This window comes from Trichosurus vulpecula, chromosome 6 (genome assembly GCF_011100635.1).
Source record: "Trichosurus vulpecula isolate mTriVul1 chromosome 6, mTriVul1.pri, whole genome shotgun sequence".
In the NCBI taxonomy this organism is placed as follows: domain Eukaryota; kingdom Metazoa; phylum Chordata; class Mammalia; order Diprotodontia; family Phalangeridae; genus Trichosurus; species Trichosurus vulpecula.
In genome coordinates, this window is record NC_050578.1 from 283,868,287 (window position 1) to 283,886,430 (window position 18,144).

Below are 18,144 nucleotides of genomic sequence, written 5' to 3' on the forward strand. Positions count from 1 at the left end.
AAATACCTCGCAACATCACACAACTCCCAAGGAAACCACCTGCGCACAATTTGTACCCAGGCCTTCCCACCTCCACGATGGGCACTTCAACCTGAGTGTCAATGAGATAGATGTCAGGCCCAGGCAAAAGGCAAGAGGCCCTGCCCTTGGATTCATGGAGGGACTCCCCGGAGAGAGGGAAGGAGGAGGGCACCCCTTCTTGCCCCAAATCTGCCCCAAAGCCAAGGAGACCAGCCCACATACCACAGTGCTGGCATTGACCGGTGCTGGCTCGGTGCTCCCGTTCATGTCCGCACTCCTCTCCTTCTTGGTTTCTTCCAGGTCCGTGACTGTGCTGGGACCTTTCTTCTTCTTCAGCTTGGCAAGGATGGATGACTCCCGCTCCGGGAATGGAGGCATCTCCTCTAGCACCGTGGCCTTGATGGGAAACAAGCCATGAGACCCCTCAGCCGCCTCATTCCAGCATGACTGAAGACCCCTGCCCCCATTCAGCCAGCTCCATGCCCCTGCCCGGCCCCTTGGCCGACTTGCCCCACCCCTGCCCATCGTGCACCCCCAGTCCCCTCCCGCTGCGCCTCCCCCCACCGTACCCCTGCAGCTGGCCCCCCGGCAGAGCCTCACCAGGATATCTGTGCTGGCGATGGTGCTCAGCCTCAGGTACTCCACAGCCCTCTGCTGCAGCTCCACATCGGCATTCTTGAGCTGGCTGTCACTGCGCAGGACGTCCTGAATTGTCGTCTTGATCTCAGGAAAGAGATTCACAAACTTGATGTAGGTGGACAGGAGCAGGGCGCGCGTGGGCACGCTGCACAGATGGAACTTGGAGTGCAGCAGGTTGAATTGGATGAGGGGGCTGGGCAGGAAGAAGGGAGAATCATGGGAGAGTGAGGGTCCGAACAAGGTGCCAGGACTGGTGGCAGCAGCCAGAGGCCTGACCCCTGCCCAGCCCCCCAAGAGACCAGGCCCAGGCAGGGCAGAGCATGGGGGGAGGGGCTCTTACCTGGACCTCGGGTCACCAGCGATCAAGTTTCCAAACTCCCCCAAGATGTAGCCACCAACTTTGACCAAATTCTCATGGCATGCTGGTGCCTGAAGGGCCTAGGGGAATATGTCCAAAGCCAAGTCAACAACTGGATGGAGAGGCAGCCCACGGCAAGTGCTGCATCTCAGTGACGCTGTCATCAGGGCTGTTCCTGCTCCCCATGGCCACCTCCCACCCTCCTTCACTCCTGAACAGCTTCATCTCCTTAGAGATATACGGACAGGGGTTTAGAAAAATGATGTGGTTCCCCACATGGAGAAGTATCACCAGCATCCCAGAGGGACTTTCTTCTCCCAATCCTTGACGTGGGCAGGGTCAAGAGCAAAGGGGACCATCTGAAACCTTCTATCCCTCAGAGGAAGAAGGGAAAACGCTGGTATGAAATTTGAAAACCCAAAAGGGCAGATCCCACCAATGCATTCCCCAATCCCCTGCCAGCCACAGAACTGTGGCAACATCCCACACCCCAAGCTCCCCAACCACTGGTGAATGCCACCACGGCTCACACGCTCACCTCAAACACGGTCTTGGCTGCATAGCCCTGCACATCGTCCCGGTTAATCACAATCTGAATGACGCGGTACCACACCTCCTCACTGACATAGTCCCCAGCTATTCGAATCAGGTTCAAGATGGTGTCCACATACCAGGTGTAGTCCACTGCGTACTTCTCAGCTAATATGGCCACCTTCAGAACCTTCACAAGGGAAGAGTCCGGTTCAATCAGAGCCAGGGGCCCTTGCACTAAGGGTCCACTTCCAGAACATGAAGACAGACCAGGGTCTGACTACTCATGAGAACGAAGGAAGCTTTGAAGTTTGAGAAATAAGACTGAAATCCCCCACGAAAGAAGAGAACAGAAGCAACATGCAAGTGCTCATGAAGCACCTACTCCACGCCTGCCAGGTTCTGTGCTGGGGGCTCAGGATACAAGCACAAAGAATGAAGCAATCCCTTCTAACAAGGGAGACAACACCAAAGTGGGTGAGCAGGCGTGTATCCACATACATGGAGAAAACAAAGCAAATCAATACAAATCTATACCAAGTCGTCTGTGAGGGAGGTCAGCAGGCCAGTAGGACTGGTCACAGAGTAAAGGACACAGAGTCATGGCCAGTGAGGCTGGAGCTGCACTGTGAAGGACTCCAGGAGCCCCTGGAGTTCACTGAGTGGGGAATGCCATGATCAGACCTGAACTTAAGGAAAATCATTCTGGTGGCAGCAATGTGTAGGATGGAGGAGATGTAGCCAGGGAGGGAGACCCATGAGGACCTAAGCAAGAGGTGATGAGAACTTGAACAAAGCTGGTAGTTGTGTGAAAGGAAAAAAGGTTGGGATGCCAGGATCAATCAAACAATGAAGCCATAAACATTAAGTGTCTACTGGGTACCAGGCCTTGTGTAAAAAGAGACAAGATAGTCCCTGGCCTTAAGCAGGAGGAAACAAGCAAACAAAAATATACAAAGCAAGTTATGTGCACGATGAATATGCAATGACTAATAGAGGGAAAGCAGTGGAAATAAGAGGGGTTGGGGAAAGCTTCCTGTAGAAGGTGGGATTTTAGTTAGGCCTTAAAAGGAAGCCGGGAATATTAGTTGGAGCAGAGGAGGTAAAGCATTCCAGGCCTGGGGGACAGAGAAAATGCCCACAACCAAGAGACAGAGGAGGATCTTGTTCATGAAAAAGCCAAAGGGTCAGTGTCATGATCATAACTTTTGGAAAATCATTTTAATGGCTGAATGGAGGCGAGATATGAGGCAGCAATGATCCAGGTATAAGGTGATGAGGGCCCTGCACCAAGGTGGGGGCAATGTCAGAGAAGAGAAGGTGGTATATTTGAGAGATGATGCAGAGAGGAACCTGACCAGAAAGGCTGCAGAGGTGAAGCTGACCAGAGAGGATGCAGAGGTGAAAGTGACCAGAGAGGATGCAGAGGTGAAGTTGACCAGAGAGGATGCAGAGGTGAAAGTGACCAGAGAGGATGCAGAGGTGAAGTTGACTAGAGAGGATGCAGAGGTGAAATTGACCAGAAAGGCTGCAGAGGTGAAGCTGACCAGAGAGGATGCAGAGGTGAAAGTGACCAGAGAGGATGCAGAGGTGAAGTTGACCAGAGAGGATGCAGAGGTGAAATTGACCAGAAAGGCTGCAGAGGTGAAATTGATGTATGCAATGATGGGGGAGGGCTAAGAGTGAGGAGTCCAGGATGACTCCCAGATTGGGAGACTAAGGGGACTGGGAAGGTTAGGTTCTGGACAGTAATGGGGGGTGGGGGGTGGGGGCGGGTTGCAGCAGTTTAGAAGGAAAGATGAGTTCCATTTTAGACATGTTGAGTTTAAGATGTCTACTGGCCATCCAATTTGAAGATGTCCAATAGGCAGCCGGAAATTCCAGCCTAGAACTCAACAAAGAGATTAGGGCAGAATAGGTAGATACAAGAATCATCACATGGTAATTAAATCTATGGGAGCTGATGAGCTCACCAAGTGTAATAGTAAAGAGAGAAGAGAGCACAGGACAGAACATGAGACACCCATGGTTACAGGGCATGATGTGGGAGAGGAGACAGAGAAAGAGTGGGCAGAGAGGGAGGAGAACCAAGGGGAGGGCAGTTGTCCCAGAAATCTAGAGAAGAGAGTGATCAACAGTGTCAAAGGCTGCAGAGGTCAAGGACAATGAGGACTGAGAAAAGGTCACTGTACTTGGCAAGTAAGAGGTCATTAGTCACTTTGGAGAAAGCAGCATGGTGGAACAATAGGGTTGGAAGTCTGATTATAAGGGATTGAGAAGAAAGTGAGAGAAAAGGAGGTGGAGGTGCCCACTACTGGTGGCCTCTTCTAGTTATTCAGCTACAAAGGGCAGGAGAGATACAGGATGGTAGTTAGCAGGGATGGAAAGAGCAAAGAAGGGTTTTTTCAGGGTGGGGGAGACATGGGCACATTTGCAGGCAGAAGGGAGGCAGCCAGTAGACAAGGAGAGATGACAAGATGGGCAATCTGTTGGAGGAGATGGGATGGAATGGGATTCACTCAAGTGAGACAGGTTTAGAATGAGATTGTGACCAAAGGCACCTGAGGAATGGGATTTGAAGAAGAGGGAAGAAGAGTGAGCTCAGGATGAATGGCCTCATTCTTCCAGTAAAATATGGGGCGAAGTTCTCAGCTAAGAGAGTAGGGAGCCACAGGAGGCTCGAGGAGGGATGAGGTTTGGAAGAGCCGCTGGGGAGAGTGGGAGAAGGAACTGAGGAGGAAGTCTAGCAGGATTGCTTGGCAGCCGTGAGGGGTCCAGGGGAGGTCATGTGCTATATATCTGAGTGGACTCACTCAGTGATTTTCTCCACCTCTGTTCAGTAGCAGGTGTGTAAGAGAGAAGGTGATAAATGGTTGGAAAGATCCCAGAATGGGAGGAGATGGCCTGGGCTCTGCTTGGCTCTGTGGGGAGGAAGGCATCAAGAGTTACGCTAAGGGCCCCAGGAAAGCATCAGCCCACCTGACCCAAGGTGACAGCCCTGAGTCCAAGCAGAAGGTGAAACCAGGCTGGCTCCTGCAAACCCAGCTGCATTTCCAAAGTCCAGCTTTGTAACCTGGACATTTTCCAAGTGGTTCTAGCTCTAGCACAAGTCAGAGATCACCAGCACCTCAGAAGAGTTGCCCGAAGGACAAGGAAGGACAGCTGGGGTGGCCCCAATGAAGCCTCGAATGGGACACCATCAAGGCACTGACCAAACTCTAGGCAAGGATCAGAGCCAGGCATGTCAGCGGGGCCTGCGCAATGGAGGAGACAAGGGGAGAGCCCCACCCCCAACACACGCCAGCTGAGACAGCCCATCTACACACAGAATGACAGGGAGACTCAGGAAATCATCACTGAGAGGGAGCAGAGTGCGTCTAAGACCTAAATTCAGGTTTTTTTCAAGGGTGTAGAAAGTGGCAGTGAGCATCATGGATGAGGGAGCTATATGTGGCCTTGACAGCACCTTCTGTCTCACCCCCAAACCAACGAAATTCATGATGGAAAAGTCTCAAGGGAATAGAATGAAGACTAACTCAGGTCAGGGGGATGTGAGGGGGAAGAGGCTGTGCTGTGCTCTGAGGAAGGACCCAGACAAGCCGGGGAAGGCCCATAAGAGCTGGTACCGAATGAGGGGAAAAGAGCCAGGGGGACAATCTGTTTGGTGACCACAAAAATCTGTGAAGAGCTCCAGACAGAGGAGCCTACACCCACGGGGCAGTGGGACCTGGGCCTTCTCGTGTAAGCCTATAGCTACTTGTAATGGGCTTCTGAAGGGCTGGGAAGATGGAGGGGGATGGGAGAGAAGCCACAACTGAAAGCAAAGTGGCATTTTGCCCAGCCCTGCCTGGCCTCTCATCCTTGGGGTGGCCTCCCTCACTCCTCCAGGCCGAAAGATCAGTCAGCCCAGAGAAGATGCGCTCTGACATGGACGCGGCCAGGGGTGCGAATGCCGCATCTGCTACTTCCTGCAGGAGAGCTGTCTGTCTGTCTTCTAGCATGGCCTGAACCCCATGTCAACAGATCCAAAGTGAACTGAGCAGAGCCAGTCACGGACAAGGAGCAAGGAGGGCCAGAATTACCACAGAACTCGGCCACATGAAGTGACCAGCCTGTGCTCTCTGCGCACAGAGGTTCTTTGGACACTCAAACACTCTTGCTTATTGATAACTAAAGTTCATGAGAGTGGCTTTTAAAGAGAAGCCTGAGTTTGGAGTCTGAGGTCCTGCATTCAGATCCCAGCTCTATCACTTGGCTGCTGTATAGTGATGGGCAAGTGGCAACTGCTAAGGCCTAAAATGAGCCTGGCAGGGCGACCAAGCCTGTGAGCCCGCCTCTCCCTCCCAGGCACGCAGGTCCAAACCCTCCACATGTGGCACAGAGAGCTGGACCTGGAGTCAGGACCCGCCCTCGGGGTCCTCCCTCCCAGGGCAGGCAGGGCACTAGCTTGGGAGCCTGGTGGGGCCTGGACTGGGGCTGTACAAAGGAGAGACCACTGCAGCTGCACCCCAGCAGAGGCTCCTGAGGCCGGGCATGGCACAATCTGCCATGAGAGGGGTGCCTGGAGGGCAGGGGTGCATCCACAGTGCCTGCCCACAGCAGGCATTCCCACACAGACCCGGCTGTCCGTGAAGAACTCACAATTTCTTCCCTGATGGAGTAGTCGGCCGTCTCCAGGTAATTCAGCATCTCAGCGACAATCTGCTGCGCATTGCTACGGTCGCACATGGCATAGAGGAGGTCCACCGCTCTCTGCCGCACGCTCACGTCCCTCTCCGTCTAGGGAAGAAAAGAGGGGCCACCGCGGTGAGGTCCAAGGGGCGCGAGCTCTCTCCCAGCAGGACCGGCCCACATGCACGCACATCCCCAAGGGAACAGGCACGGGCATCTCACCTTCAAGGCGTTGATGACCGTCTCTATGTGAGTTTTCACAGCCTCGTGGGAGAACTCGGAGCTGGCCAGGGTGCACATGCTCTCCAAGGCCAAATACCGGAGATTTGTCTCTCTGTGCTGTAAGAACTGACCCAGCTGGTTACAGGCACGGACCAGCAAATTGGGCTCGCTGTGGTGACCGGAGAAGAGGGAAGCCAAAATGGGGGCGGGGTGTCAAAGTGAGCTCAGGGCGCAGCAGTCTGGGCAGCCAAAGCAACCCCACCACCCCTACCCCCAGGGCTGAACCACTGGCCCTTCCCTCCCCAAAGCCCTGGGAGAACGGAGGCAACCATGTAGGCTCCGGGAAGCCAGGGCCTCCCAGCTCTGCAGACCAGCTCAGGTCAGCACCCATAGGCTCAGTGCGTCCCCCCGGATCTCAACTGATTTCACCCCATCTGTGGCCAGCTCTCTAAGCCCCCAAACCATGCCGTGTCAGGCCAAGATCAGGATCAGGCAGCAGCAGCCCCAGCAAGGGGAAGGGAGAAGGCTTTTACCAGGCACCTGCTCTGTGTCATAACAACCAAAACACTTTACAAAGATGATCTCATTTGACGAGCAAGAATCCCAGGGTCCAACTCTTTTGGGTGGGGCCCACTAGGACCTCAAAAGGTGTCAATTGTTTTGGGGGAAAGAACACCTCCCCGAAAGTTAAAGCTACAAAAGGCCTCCAAAGACACAAGGTAACCTACGGGGGGAACACTAGCGCCTGCGAGGCTGACGGGAGATGCCAGGGGCACAGAGCGCCGGGCTGGGAGTGTGGGAGGAACCCCTGCCTCATCTGTGAAATGGCAATGAGAGGAGCACCTGTCTCCCAGGGCTGCTGCGAGGATGCGACCTTTGGAGCAGAGGAGCTTTTATTACCATGATTGACAAATGGGGGGGAGGGATCAGAGGGGGCTTCCTGGAAGGGGGGGCCAGAAAAGAAGGACCCTGGCAAACGGAGGCCTCCGGGGCTGATGGGGCCGCCACCTGCCGCCACTCTGTCTGCATACGCACCTATCATGGTGTATAATGAGGCTGATGGCCTCAAAGAGCACAGCATTCTTGGCGTTGGAATGCTGCACCTTCTTGGATTTGGGGGGCTCCTGGGCTTTGTTCAGGATCGTCTCGAGGCATTCGGTGAGGCGGCCCCGCACTGCAGGATCTTCTAGGCAACACCAAACACCGTTAGGGGCAGTTCAGCCTGAGCTCCCCTCACCAGGCACTGCCCACACCTCCCCTGCCCATTCCAGCCCCCAGGGTGGCTCATCTGGGCCGACCCCATCGCCACAACCTCACTGAAGGCTCTCCCTGCCGCCCCAGGAGAGCAGCCGGCTCCACGGATGCTGCAAGAGACTAGTCGGTTTCCTTCGATCTCAGCACCTATGGGCCACGTGGGCCTGTCTGAACAACCAGCGTGCGCGATAAGCTCGGCCCATTTCTGTCGACCATCCCACAACCATCTCGACCTAAGTGAGCCCAGCTCCATCACCCCAGGGAAGCCCTGAGGCACAGGGGCCCAGTCTTCTCCATGAGTACAGCACCCTGAGCTCATCCCTGACCCTCATCCCCAGCTCCTACTTTCATGGCTGCTGGAATCATCTCAAGGGAGCCCTGGGCCGCCTTTGGCTTTCAACTCCACTTCACGAGTTCTATTAAATGCCTGCTGTATACTAGTCTTGTCCTGTCCCTCCCTAAGAACACACACCAACAAGCAAACTGAAAAGGGGAGAAGTCTGGGAAGCTTTCCCCAAAGCTGAGTCCTGAAGGAGGAGGATGACCCTGGCAGAGTGATTTGGAGAGGAAGCCAAGCACGGTCCCTGGGGGACTGTTAACATCAGGGCACCTGGGAACTGCCTCAGAGGTGACACACTATAGGAGGGCCTGAACGGTGGCGACCCATCTCCTCAGTACACTTGCTAATACCGCCACAGGAGGACAAGCCTCACTACCTGTGAGTGGCAGGCTGGTGTTCAAGCTACATTACCTGGGGGTGGATAACACTGTAACAGCCGCAGAAGCTTCACAGACAACCAGGGAGCTGGCACAAAATAGTAAGTATAGTCCTGGAGATCGGTTGATGCAGACGTCACAATCTGTAGAAGAAGCAAACAGGGCATCGCGGGGTGAGTGCCAGCCTGGCTAAGCCAGAGCCAAGCCTCTGCCTTCCTCAGCTCCCCCACAGGCCCCGAGGAGACCAAACTTGCCCTTCCCGAGCTTCCATTCCAAGACAAGCGAGAAAGAGAATGTGAACAAACAAAAAGCTTCCTGGGGGGGAATCCTGCGCTGAGCTCTGGAGGAAGCTAAGCCTCCTAGGAGGTGCAGTCAGGTGAGGTGAGAGGGCCTTCCACAACAGGGAATGGACAACCCAGGCCAAGGAACAGAGGCCAGCCAGCTGGGCCAGCATACAACACTTTGTGAAGGCGGATAAACCTTTAATGGTAAAGTGGGCTGGATTCACTTACAGAGGGTTTTAAGTGACCCCTGCCTACTCTGCAGTCTAGCCAAACTGGCCTTCCCTCTGCTCTTCTCACAGGACACCCCATCTCCCCTCCCTGGGCCTTTGCACTGACCATCCCCCACGCCCAGCATGCCATCCCTTCTGACCTTCCCCTTGGAGGTCCTTTCTTCCTTTGAAGATACCAACGAAACAGCGGGTCCTGCATAAAGCCTCTCCACAACACGCGTGCCCTTCTCTCACCTACCTGCCTTGAATTATCTGCTATATAGCGGCCTTGATCTACCTCGCATTTCTGCTGCATGTATCTGTAAACGTCCTTGGTGACTTCCCCATGAGAATGGACGCTCCAGGTGAAGGACCGTCTCACTCTCTGCCCTCATCATTCCAGTGCCTGAGGTGCTTCACCAATGGTATGTGTCTGTGCTCCTAGGGGACCCACTGAAGCCCCTAGGAAGGACAGGGTGATGTGTTCACTCCTGGGCTCAGGAACCTTCCATGTGACTAATGAATGAGACGCCATCCTGTCACTCAAAGACCTGGTCACTAAGAGGCCTCCTCAGGGTCTCTTCAGGATGGCATTCCAGCAGTAATTCCTTCTTTTTCTTAAAACAAAATTCCATTTTACTTCTGGTTCCTGACTCCTCTCCCCCTCCTTCCACATCCATTGAGAAGGCGAGGAAAACAACACACACCCCATTACAAATGTGTATAGTCATGCAAAACAAATTTGAGAGAGAAGAGAGACAGAAACTCTGTGTGTGTGCGTGAGTGCGTGTGTGTGTTCGTGAGTGCGTGTGTGAGTGTGTGAGTGCGTGTGAGTGTGTGCGCGTGTGTGTGTGCAAAACAAATTTGAGAGAGAAGAGAAACAAACTCTGTGTGTGTGCGTGTGTGCGCGAGTGCGTGTGAGTGTGTGTGCGCAAAACAAATTTGAGAGAGAAGAGAGACAGAAACTGTGTGTGTGGTGTGTGCGTGTGCGAGTGTGCGTGCAAAACAAATTTGAGAGAGGAGAGAGAAACTGTGTGTGTGTGCGTGTGTGCATGTGTGTGTGTGTGTGCGCGAGTGCGTGTGTGTGTGTGTGCGCGCGCGCGAGTGTGCGTGTGTGTGCAAAACAAATTTGAGAGAGAAGAGAGACAGAAACTGTGTGTGTGTGTGTGTGTGTGTGTGTGTGTGTGTGAGAGAGAGAGAGAGAGAGAGAGAGAGTGTGGGGGAGGGGGGGAGAAAGAGAAACACACGTTGGGGGTGGGGGGGCAAGGAAAAGTAAAGAAGAGAAAACAACACACTTCAGTCTGGGCTCCAAATCTACCACTTCCCTCTCTGGAGGTGAGCAGCATTTTTCATCACGGGTCCTTGGGAACCGTCTTGGATCACTGTATCACTGAGAAGAAGTAAGTCTTTGCAGTTGATCACTATTACAATGTTGCTATTACTATGCACAATGTCCTCCTGGCTCTGCATCAGCTCATATAAATCTCAGGTTTTCAGAAACCACCCCTCTCATTATCTCTTGTGGCACAATAGTGTTTTAGCACAATCACATACCACAACTTGTTCAGCCATTCCCCAATGGATGGGCATCTCCTCAATTTCCAATTCTTTGCCACCATAAAAAAGTTGCTATCAGTATTTTTGTACACGTGGGTCCTTCTTCATTGATCTCTCTGGGTTGCTGGGCCAAAGGGTCAACATGATTTTGGGGGCACACAGTTCCAATGTCTTCCACAATAGGTGAACTAGTTAACAGCCCTATCAACAGTGTATTAGTATCCATTTTCCCATATTCCCACCAGCATTTGTCATTTTCCTTATCAACTTTGCTAATCTGATGAGTGTGATGGGGTACCTTTAGAGTTGTTTTAATTTGCTTTTCTCTATTAGTGATTTAAGGCATTTTTTGACAGATGGCAATTGACACTTGGTTTTATTCCCCCCCAAAAAAATACTTATTGGTATCCTTTTTCTATGTATCAATCAGGGAATGGCTCCTCTTCTTGTAAATTTGACTCAGTTCCCTATAGCTTTGAAAAATGACTTTAATTGTTGCATGCAAAGACTTCTCCCCCCAACCAGGTTCCTGCTTTTCTTTTAATTTCGGTTTGTGCCAAAAACTTTTACATTTTATGTAATGCACATTATCCTTTTGGATACTTCCCATGAACAGAGCTCTCTACTTCATTTGGTCATCAACTCTTCCCCTATCCATAGATCTTCCCTGGCTCACTCACTGCTTACGGTATCTTTGCATCTAAATCATGTATCCATTTTAAGTTTATCTTGGTAGATGGTGTAAGATGCTGGTCTACACTTATTTTCTTCCAGACTACTTTCCAGTTTTCCCAACAGGCTTTTATCAAACAGTGAATTCTTGCCCCAATAGCTGGGATCTTTGGGTTTTATCAAACACTATGTTATTGTGTTCACTTGCTTCTGTTTACTGTGTACCGAATCTGTTTCACTGATGAACCCTGTTTCTTTTTCAGTACTAAAATGTCTGGATGATTAAAACTTTGCAGAATAGTTTGAGAGACACTGCTGCTACCCACCCTCCCCCTGCCACTTTCCTTCTCGCTGTATTCACTGATTATCTTGATATTTTTGTATTTTGTTCCTCCAAATGAATTTTTATCTAATTTTTTCTAGTGCTATACAGTAATTCTTTGGTAGTTTGAACTAAAAAAGTAAACTAATTAGGGAATATTCTCAGTTTTAGTGTACTGGGCTGCCTATTCATGAGCAAATAACGTTTCTCCAATTATTTAGATCTCTAGCTGCATGAAAGTGTTTTGCAATTGTGTTTATGTGGTTCCTGTGAATGGAGTTTACCTATTTTTTCAAACAGTTTATGTAGTATTGGAATTAATTACTCTTTAAATGTCTGGTAAAATTCACTTGTAAATCCATCTGATCCTGGGCTTTTTTTTCATTTATAGCCTTGTTTAATTTCTTTTTCTAAGATAGTTAATTCTATTTCTTGTTCTGTTAAATGAGCAACTTACGTTTTTGTAAATAGTCATCCATTTCATTCAGACTGTCAGTTTTATTGGCATACATTATATATCGCTTAATAAATGATCTTCTTTCATCTTCATTGGTGATACTAGTAATTTGGTTTTCTTTTCTCTTTTTACATCAAATCAGCCAATGGTTTATCCATTTTATGGTTTTTGTTTTCTTTTTAAAAATCAGCTCCTAGTTTTATTTCAATTTTTAAAAAGAACTTTCAATTTTGTTCATCTCTCCTTTAATTTTCAGTTTTTCTATTTTGATGTTTAATTAAGGATTTTAATTTGTTGGATTTCTAGGTTTTTGGTTTTTTTTTTTACATACACGCCAAATTTGTTGATTGCTCTTTCTCTTTTGGATGTAAGCATTTAGGGATAAAAATTTCCCCAAGTACTGCTTTGGCTGTATCCTACACATTTTTGGTTATGCTGTTTCATTGCTGTCATTATCTTTGATGAAATTACTAGCTGTTTCCCATGACCTGTTCCTTGTCCCATCCAATCTTTAGGATTACATTAGTGTCCAATTAATTTTTAATCTATGCTTCAAAGGCCCTTTATTGAATATAATTTTGTTGTATTGTGGTTAGAAAAAAGATGCACTTAATATTTCCGCAATTGCTTATAAGATTTTTATGCCCTATAATATATGGTCAATTTTTTGAATGTGCCATACACAGTTTAGCAATAGGGATACTCCTTTCTATTACCATTCAATATTCTCCAAAGGCTTATCATATTTAACTTTTCCAAAATTCTATTAACTTGCTTTACTTCATTCTTATTTTATGACTGTCTAAGTCTGAGAAGAATAAATAGAAGTTCCCCCATTACTATAGTTTTACTGTTTATTTCCTTCTGTAACTTTTAACTTTTCCTTTAAGAATGCTAGGCCATTTGGTGCATATATGTTCAGGGTATTAGTTCACTGTCTTTGATATCTTTCAGCAAAGAGTAGTTTCCTTGATTATCTCTCTAGGTCTACTTTTATTATTTTTATTTATTATTTTTCTATCTATCTATTTATTTATTTTTGTTGTTATTTTATTATTAGGTCTATTTTTGCTTCTGATTTTTCTGAGATCATGATCGCCACCACTGCTTCTAATACAGCTGAACTACAATGGATTTTGCTCCAGCTCCTTCTTTTAACAGTGTGTGTGTCTCTGCTTTGAATGTGTTTCTTGTAAATTACAATGTTGGATTCCAGTTTTTAATCCATTTCATTTGATGGTTGAGTTTACCCAATTCACAGTTAAGGCTGCTGGGTATTTCCCTCCATCCTATTCTCTCCTACTTATCTTCCTACTTTTTTTTAACCTTGTTACCTCCTTAAGAGTCTGTTTTGCCGGTGACCACTGCCTCCCTTAACCGACCCTCCGTCCTACTCTACACACAAACACTCACTCACCTTTCTGTTTACGGTTTCTCCCTTCCATTTCTTTATTGAGTAAGATGAATTTCTGTGCCCAAATGCGTATATCTATTCTTCCCTCTTTGAACCAGTTCAGATGACAGTGTGGTTCCAGTGTTGCCTGCTCCCCCTTCTCTCCATTCCATCATATAAACTCTTCCTTTTTTCTGTGCTTCCTTTTTTCTTTTTTTGAGGAAGGCAAGGCAGTTGGGGTTAAGCGACTTGCCCAAGGTCACAAAGTGTCCAAGGCTACATTTGAACTCAGGTCCTCCTGACTCCAGGGCCGATGCTCTACTCACTGCGCCACCTAGCTGCCCCTAAACTCTTCCTTTTACATGCCTCATTTATATGAGATAAATTTCTCCATTCTTCCTCTCCCAGAGCATTCTTCTTCCCCAACTTTCTGTTTTTCTTTTGGAATTACCCAAACATAACAGAATCACACTCAGGCTCCCTTGTCTAGTTAGATTCCCTCTGAGACCCGTGGTATAGATAAAGTTCTGAGGTATTACATGCATCAACTTCTCATATAAGACTGTAAACTCAATCTTATTGAGTCCTTTATGGTTTCTGAGTCATGTTTGTCTTTTTAATGTTTGAATCCTGTGTTTCAATGTCAAATTTCCATTCCGTCTGTTCGTCAGGAATGCCTGGAAGGCCTCTATTTAATTAAAGGTCTGTTTTTGCCCCTGTAGGATTATACTAACTTTTATTCAGCAGGTTATCCTTGACCATAAGCTTAGATCCTTTGCCTTCTGGAACATGTATTCTACATCCTCTATTCCTAGAAAACTCTGGCTGCTAAATCTTGTTTGATTCTGACCATGGCTCCACAGTACTTACATTCCTTCTTTCTCACTGTTCCTGGCTCAGTACACAGCTCAGGCCTCTCTCACTCATGACTTTGACTGCTCCTCTCTGCCCTAGCCCTAGATAATGGTGATAGAGCAGAGGTAGGTCAGGGGTCTCCTGGAATCTGTTCCTGCCTCAGTGTTCAGACTCAGTCCCCTTAGGGCTAGAATGTTCCCTGCTGCTGCCCCTGCCCCCATGGCCAGACCCCGCCCCAGCATCCACAGACTTCTCCTCCTAAGCTGCTCCAGGATGGAAAAAGGACTCGCCATGACTAATTTTTTTTTTTGCTTCCCCAATCACAACTTAGTCTGGTGCATTTTCTAGGGTGCCAGGCAAACTAGGCAAATATGCTTCCTCTCACTCCCCACCCCCAACCCCCCATTCCCCACCCTCATCAGCAATTCCTTTTTAATTAAACCTTGTCATCTTCAACTGCTTTGCTGGCATCACATGAGTACCCTCCTTCATCCTGCCATGCCCTAACACAAAACCCGTAAGAGAAGCAGCCTACAGTGCTATGGGGCCTGCCTCCAGGTTCCCTGCGCTGCAGGGGCCACTTCCCTGACAACTCTAGCTCCTGTCCCCAGGAGAAATTCCCCCCACTGCCCCACCCTCCAAGATCAGGATTTCCTCAGAAGGACAGGGCAGTCAACTGACAGGTCCGAAGGCACCTCCACATGAAGGATCCCCCCCACTCCTACGAGAAGTCCTAGAAGCGAAACAAGGTCTACCACAGGGGCAGGCCTGCACTCGATCCTTCTGGCATCAGAGGGTGGCTGGCAGAGAAGAGAGAAAGATAAAGGGACCAGGACCAACAGACACACTTCCTGCAAAAACAAAAGCTGATTCTCTTCCAAATGCACATGGCTAAGAAAGCAGTGGTTTGGGGCCCTGGGATGCCACCAATGTAGGGTACTCCTGGTGGGGAAATTCCTTTTAGTAATGCAGACTGAACGTCTTCCAGTCTTCAAGAGGCCTGGTAAACTGAGAGGGGAAGTGACCCCGACCTTCCCTGGGTCACCCAAGCAAACCCCAAGGCTGGGCCTCCGTCCACTACATCAGGAAGAGAAACAGCCACATTCCAGCTGGCAGTCATACAGGACTCTGACAGCCTCTTCAGTCAGAGTCAGTGCTCAAAGGGACACAGAGCCGGGACTCCCAGCTCTGAAGCAGATCCATCACGGACCCACATACACTGGGCTAAAGAACCCCAAGTATGATCACAACACCCATTATTCTTTGGTCATCCTTCCCTAGACCTCCTGCACCAGCTGGCAACCCCATCTCCTGCCCTGGGGACTCTCACCACACTCTTTCTTTGGTATCCAAAAAGGTCATAGGTCAATCAACTGCTCCCCGACTCCTCCCCACTGACAAAAGTAGCCATCCATCAGGCACCTTTCCTTACTCTGGTTATACATTCCTCATGCTCAGGGACAGCCCCACTCCAGCACATGTATTCTCAGGATTTAGCCCAGGATGCTTCCCCATTCAAGAGGGGGGAAAAGAGAAGAGAGGAAGAGGAGGAGAGCCTTACTCTGCTTAATCTGGAAACCGCTAAGGAAACAGAGGTCTTGAACTCTTCTGGGTTCTTCTGTGCCAGCGTGGTGATCAGGCTGGTGGCAGCAGTTACCACACCCTGAAAGAAGAGAGTGAGACAGGCACTGAGTTTTCAGTGATTACAACCAAGCATTTTAAACCACCAACTCCAGCTTTAAGTCCTGCTTTCCAAATGAAATTCCCACCTCGGTGCTGATTACAGAAAACAAAACTGACAATCCTCCTTTTGGTCTTTTGAGCACCAGGGCTGCCAACAGCAGGCGCTCAGTAAGTGCCTAGAGGATTCAGTGAAACAGCGCTTTCACGTTCTCATCTGAATTTTCTTTCACTGCAGCCCTCGTGCACAGAGGAAACCCCCGGTGAGCATGAAATGAGGGCGTGAACTGGAACAGTAACGAGCAGGACACTGCTCTCTCCCTGGCGGCAGAGCGGGCCCCTCCAGGTGCCCCCAGGAAGTCTCTGGGCTGGATCAGCCTAGAGCACCTGGTAACAGAGGACAGGGGCCCCTCTGGAGCTGAAAGGCCAAGTGGCCCTCTCCCAAAGCTACTCCAATTCGGTACGCTGTCCTGCCAGGGTACAAGGGAGAAGACCTGCCCCACAGCCGTCCCCCAAACGCAGGAATGAGTTACTTCTACTTTTCCAAAGGAGAACCGAGGCCTTCCCTGTCAGAAGGCAAGGTGGGGCCCCAAGGGATAGAGCACCCGGCCTGGAGTCAGGAAGACTCATCCTGAGCTCAAATCCAGCCTCAGATACTCACTAGCTGGGTCACCCTGAGCAAGCCACTTCCCCCCAGCTTGCCTCAGTTTCTGTAAAATGGACTGGAGAAGGAAATGACAAACCACCACCAGTAGCTGCCAGGAAAGCCCTCGATGGTGTCACAAAGAGCTGGATACGACTGTGAGACGAATGAACGGCAACTTCCCTCTAAGTTTTTTATCGGGGACCACAACAACAGCCAGTTTTGTAGAACCTGTTAACCCTCCTATCTCCCTGTTATTTGGAAGGAGGAATGAGAGTGCCAGGGTCCCATATCAAGACAACCCCTCAGACAGCAAGGACAGGCTTCCACTTAAGTCAACCGGTGCCAGACCAAAACCAGGAGGAAGGCGAAGGCAGGCACCCTGTCTATCAGACGACTCCGATAGACAACAGGTCAAGGGATTCACTCAAGGTTAGCAGGGTGGAAGTGATAGCGGTGGGGTCCAGCCCCTGGGACTGCGCCGAGGTCACCATCACAGAAGAGGTTTGTTCTCGGGGGCTGCCACAAGGCCAGACTCCTTCCTCTCACTGCACGCTCACCAGTCCGTCCTCTCACTGTCATTTTTTTTCCAGATGAGTTTTATCTACTGGGTCAAAAGTATCCTGAGTTGCACAGTCCCCCGGAAGGTCGTGGTCTTTTAGATGAGTGACGAGACTGAAACTGTTCCTTCTTTTCTCTTTTGCTTTGAAAAAATTCAATTTTCTTTTAGTTTTGGTTCTGAATTATCTCATTTTCCTCTCCTCCTCCCCCACCCATCGAGAAGGCAAGGAAAACAAAAACAACATGCAAAATGAAGTCCAAAATTAGTATGTCCCAAAAAAGGAAAAAGAAACAACACACTTCATCTGCCATCTCAGTCCGTCAGTTCTCTGTCTGGAGGCGGGCAGAGCATTTCCTCACAAGTCCTCTGGAATTGCGGTCAGCCATTGAATTGTTCAGCGTGATTAAGTCTCTCGAAGTTGACCTTCTTTGCAGCACTGCGCTCCTGGTTCTACTCGCTGCACTCTGTATCAGTCCATACAAGTCATCCCAGGTTTTTCCTACGCCATCCTCTCCATCATCTCTTACATCACAACCCTATTCCGGTCCATTCCCCAGATGTCGAGCAACCCCTCACTTTCCAATTCTTTGTCACTATAAAAAGAGCTGCTACAATATTTTGGTGCATATGAGTCCTTCCATTCTTTCTTTGATCTCTTTGGGGTACAGACCTAGGAGATCTTTGGACATAGCTCCAAACTGCTTTACGGACCAGGCAGACTAGTTCACAGCTCCACCAACACTTTAGTGTACCTACTTTCCCTCCAACTGTGTGTGACGTTTAAAAAGTTCAAGACGTGATTTCTGGGTAGTCATTTTATTAATGATGCCAGCATTTTAATAAAATGAGGTCAGTGGCACTCACAAATGCCAAAGATGATCATGGTGGCAGGCTCACAGTTCACAAGCCCTTGGAAGAGGGAGTTCCTGAGAGCATGAATATTCTGATGAGGGGCTGGACCTATTCTAATGAACTCTGACTTTGTCACTTACTTTCAAGTTACCCCCGGCCTGGGGCAATGTATTCTGAGAATTTATCCTCACCCAAACCTGAGCAGAGTACAATGCACAGAGCACACCTGGGTGCGAAGTTAATCC

At 49.4% G+C, this 18,144-nt stretch overlaps 1 protein-coding gene across 4 annotated transcripts in view; it reads right to left on the reverse strand.

Annotated features, from left to right (window-relative positions):
• Positions 1-18,144, reverse strand: part of AP2A2 (adaptor related protein complex 2 subunit alpha 2) — a 63,029-nt gene that overhangs the window by 15,352 nt on the left and 29,533 nt on the right. For 2 of the 4 annotated variants that reach the window (XM_036763168.1, XM_036763166.1), the window contains exons 6-14: positions 15,724-15,825; positions 8,448-8,556; positions 7,478-7,625; positions 6,443-6,611; positions 6,191-6,328; positions 1,557-1,739; positions 1,001-1,098; positions 622-853; positions 244-417 (exon numbers count right to left, since the gene is read on the reverse strand). In XM_036763168.1, coding sequence (XP_036619063.1) covers positions 244-417; positions 622-853; positions 1,001-1,098; positions 1,557-1,739; positions 6,191-6,328; positions 6,443-6,611; positions 7,478-7,625; positions 8,448-8,556; positions 15,724-15,825 — 1,353 coding nt within the window. Of the gene's footprint in view, positions 1-243; positions 418-621; positions 854-1,000; positions 1,099-1,556; positions 1,740-6,190; positions 6,329-6,442; positions 6,612-7,477; positions 7,629-8,447; positions 8,557-15,723; positions 15,826-18,144 lie in introns of all 4 variants that reach the window. The other 2 variants (XM_036763167.1, XM_036763164.1) reach the window with 1 other exon arrangement.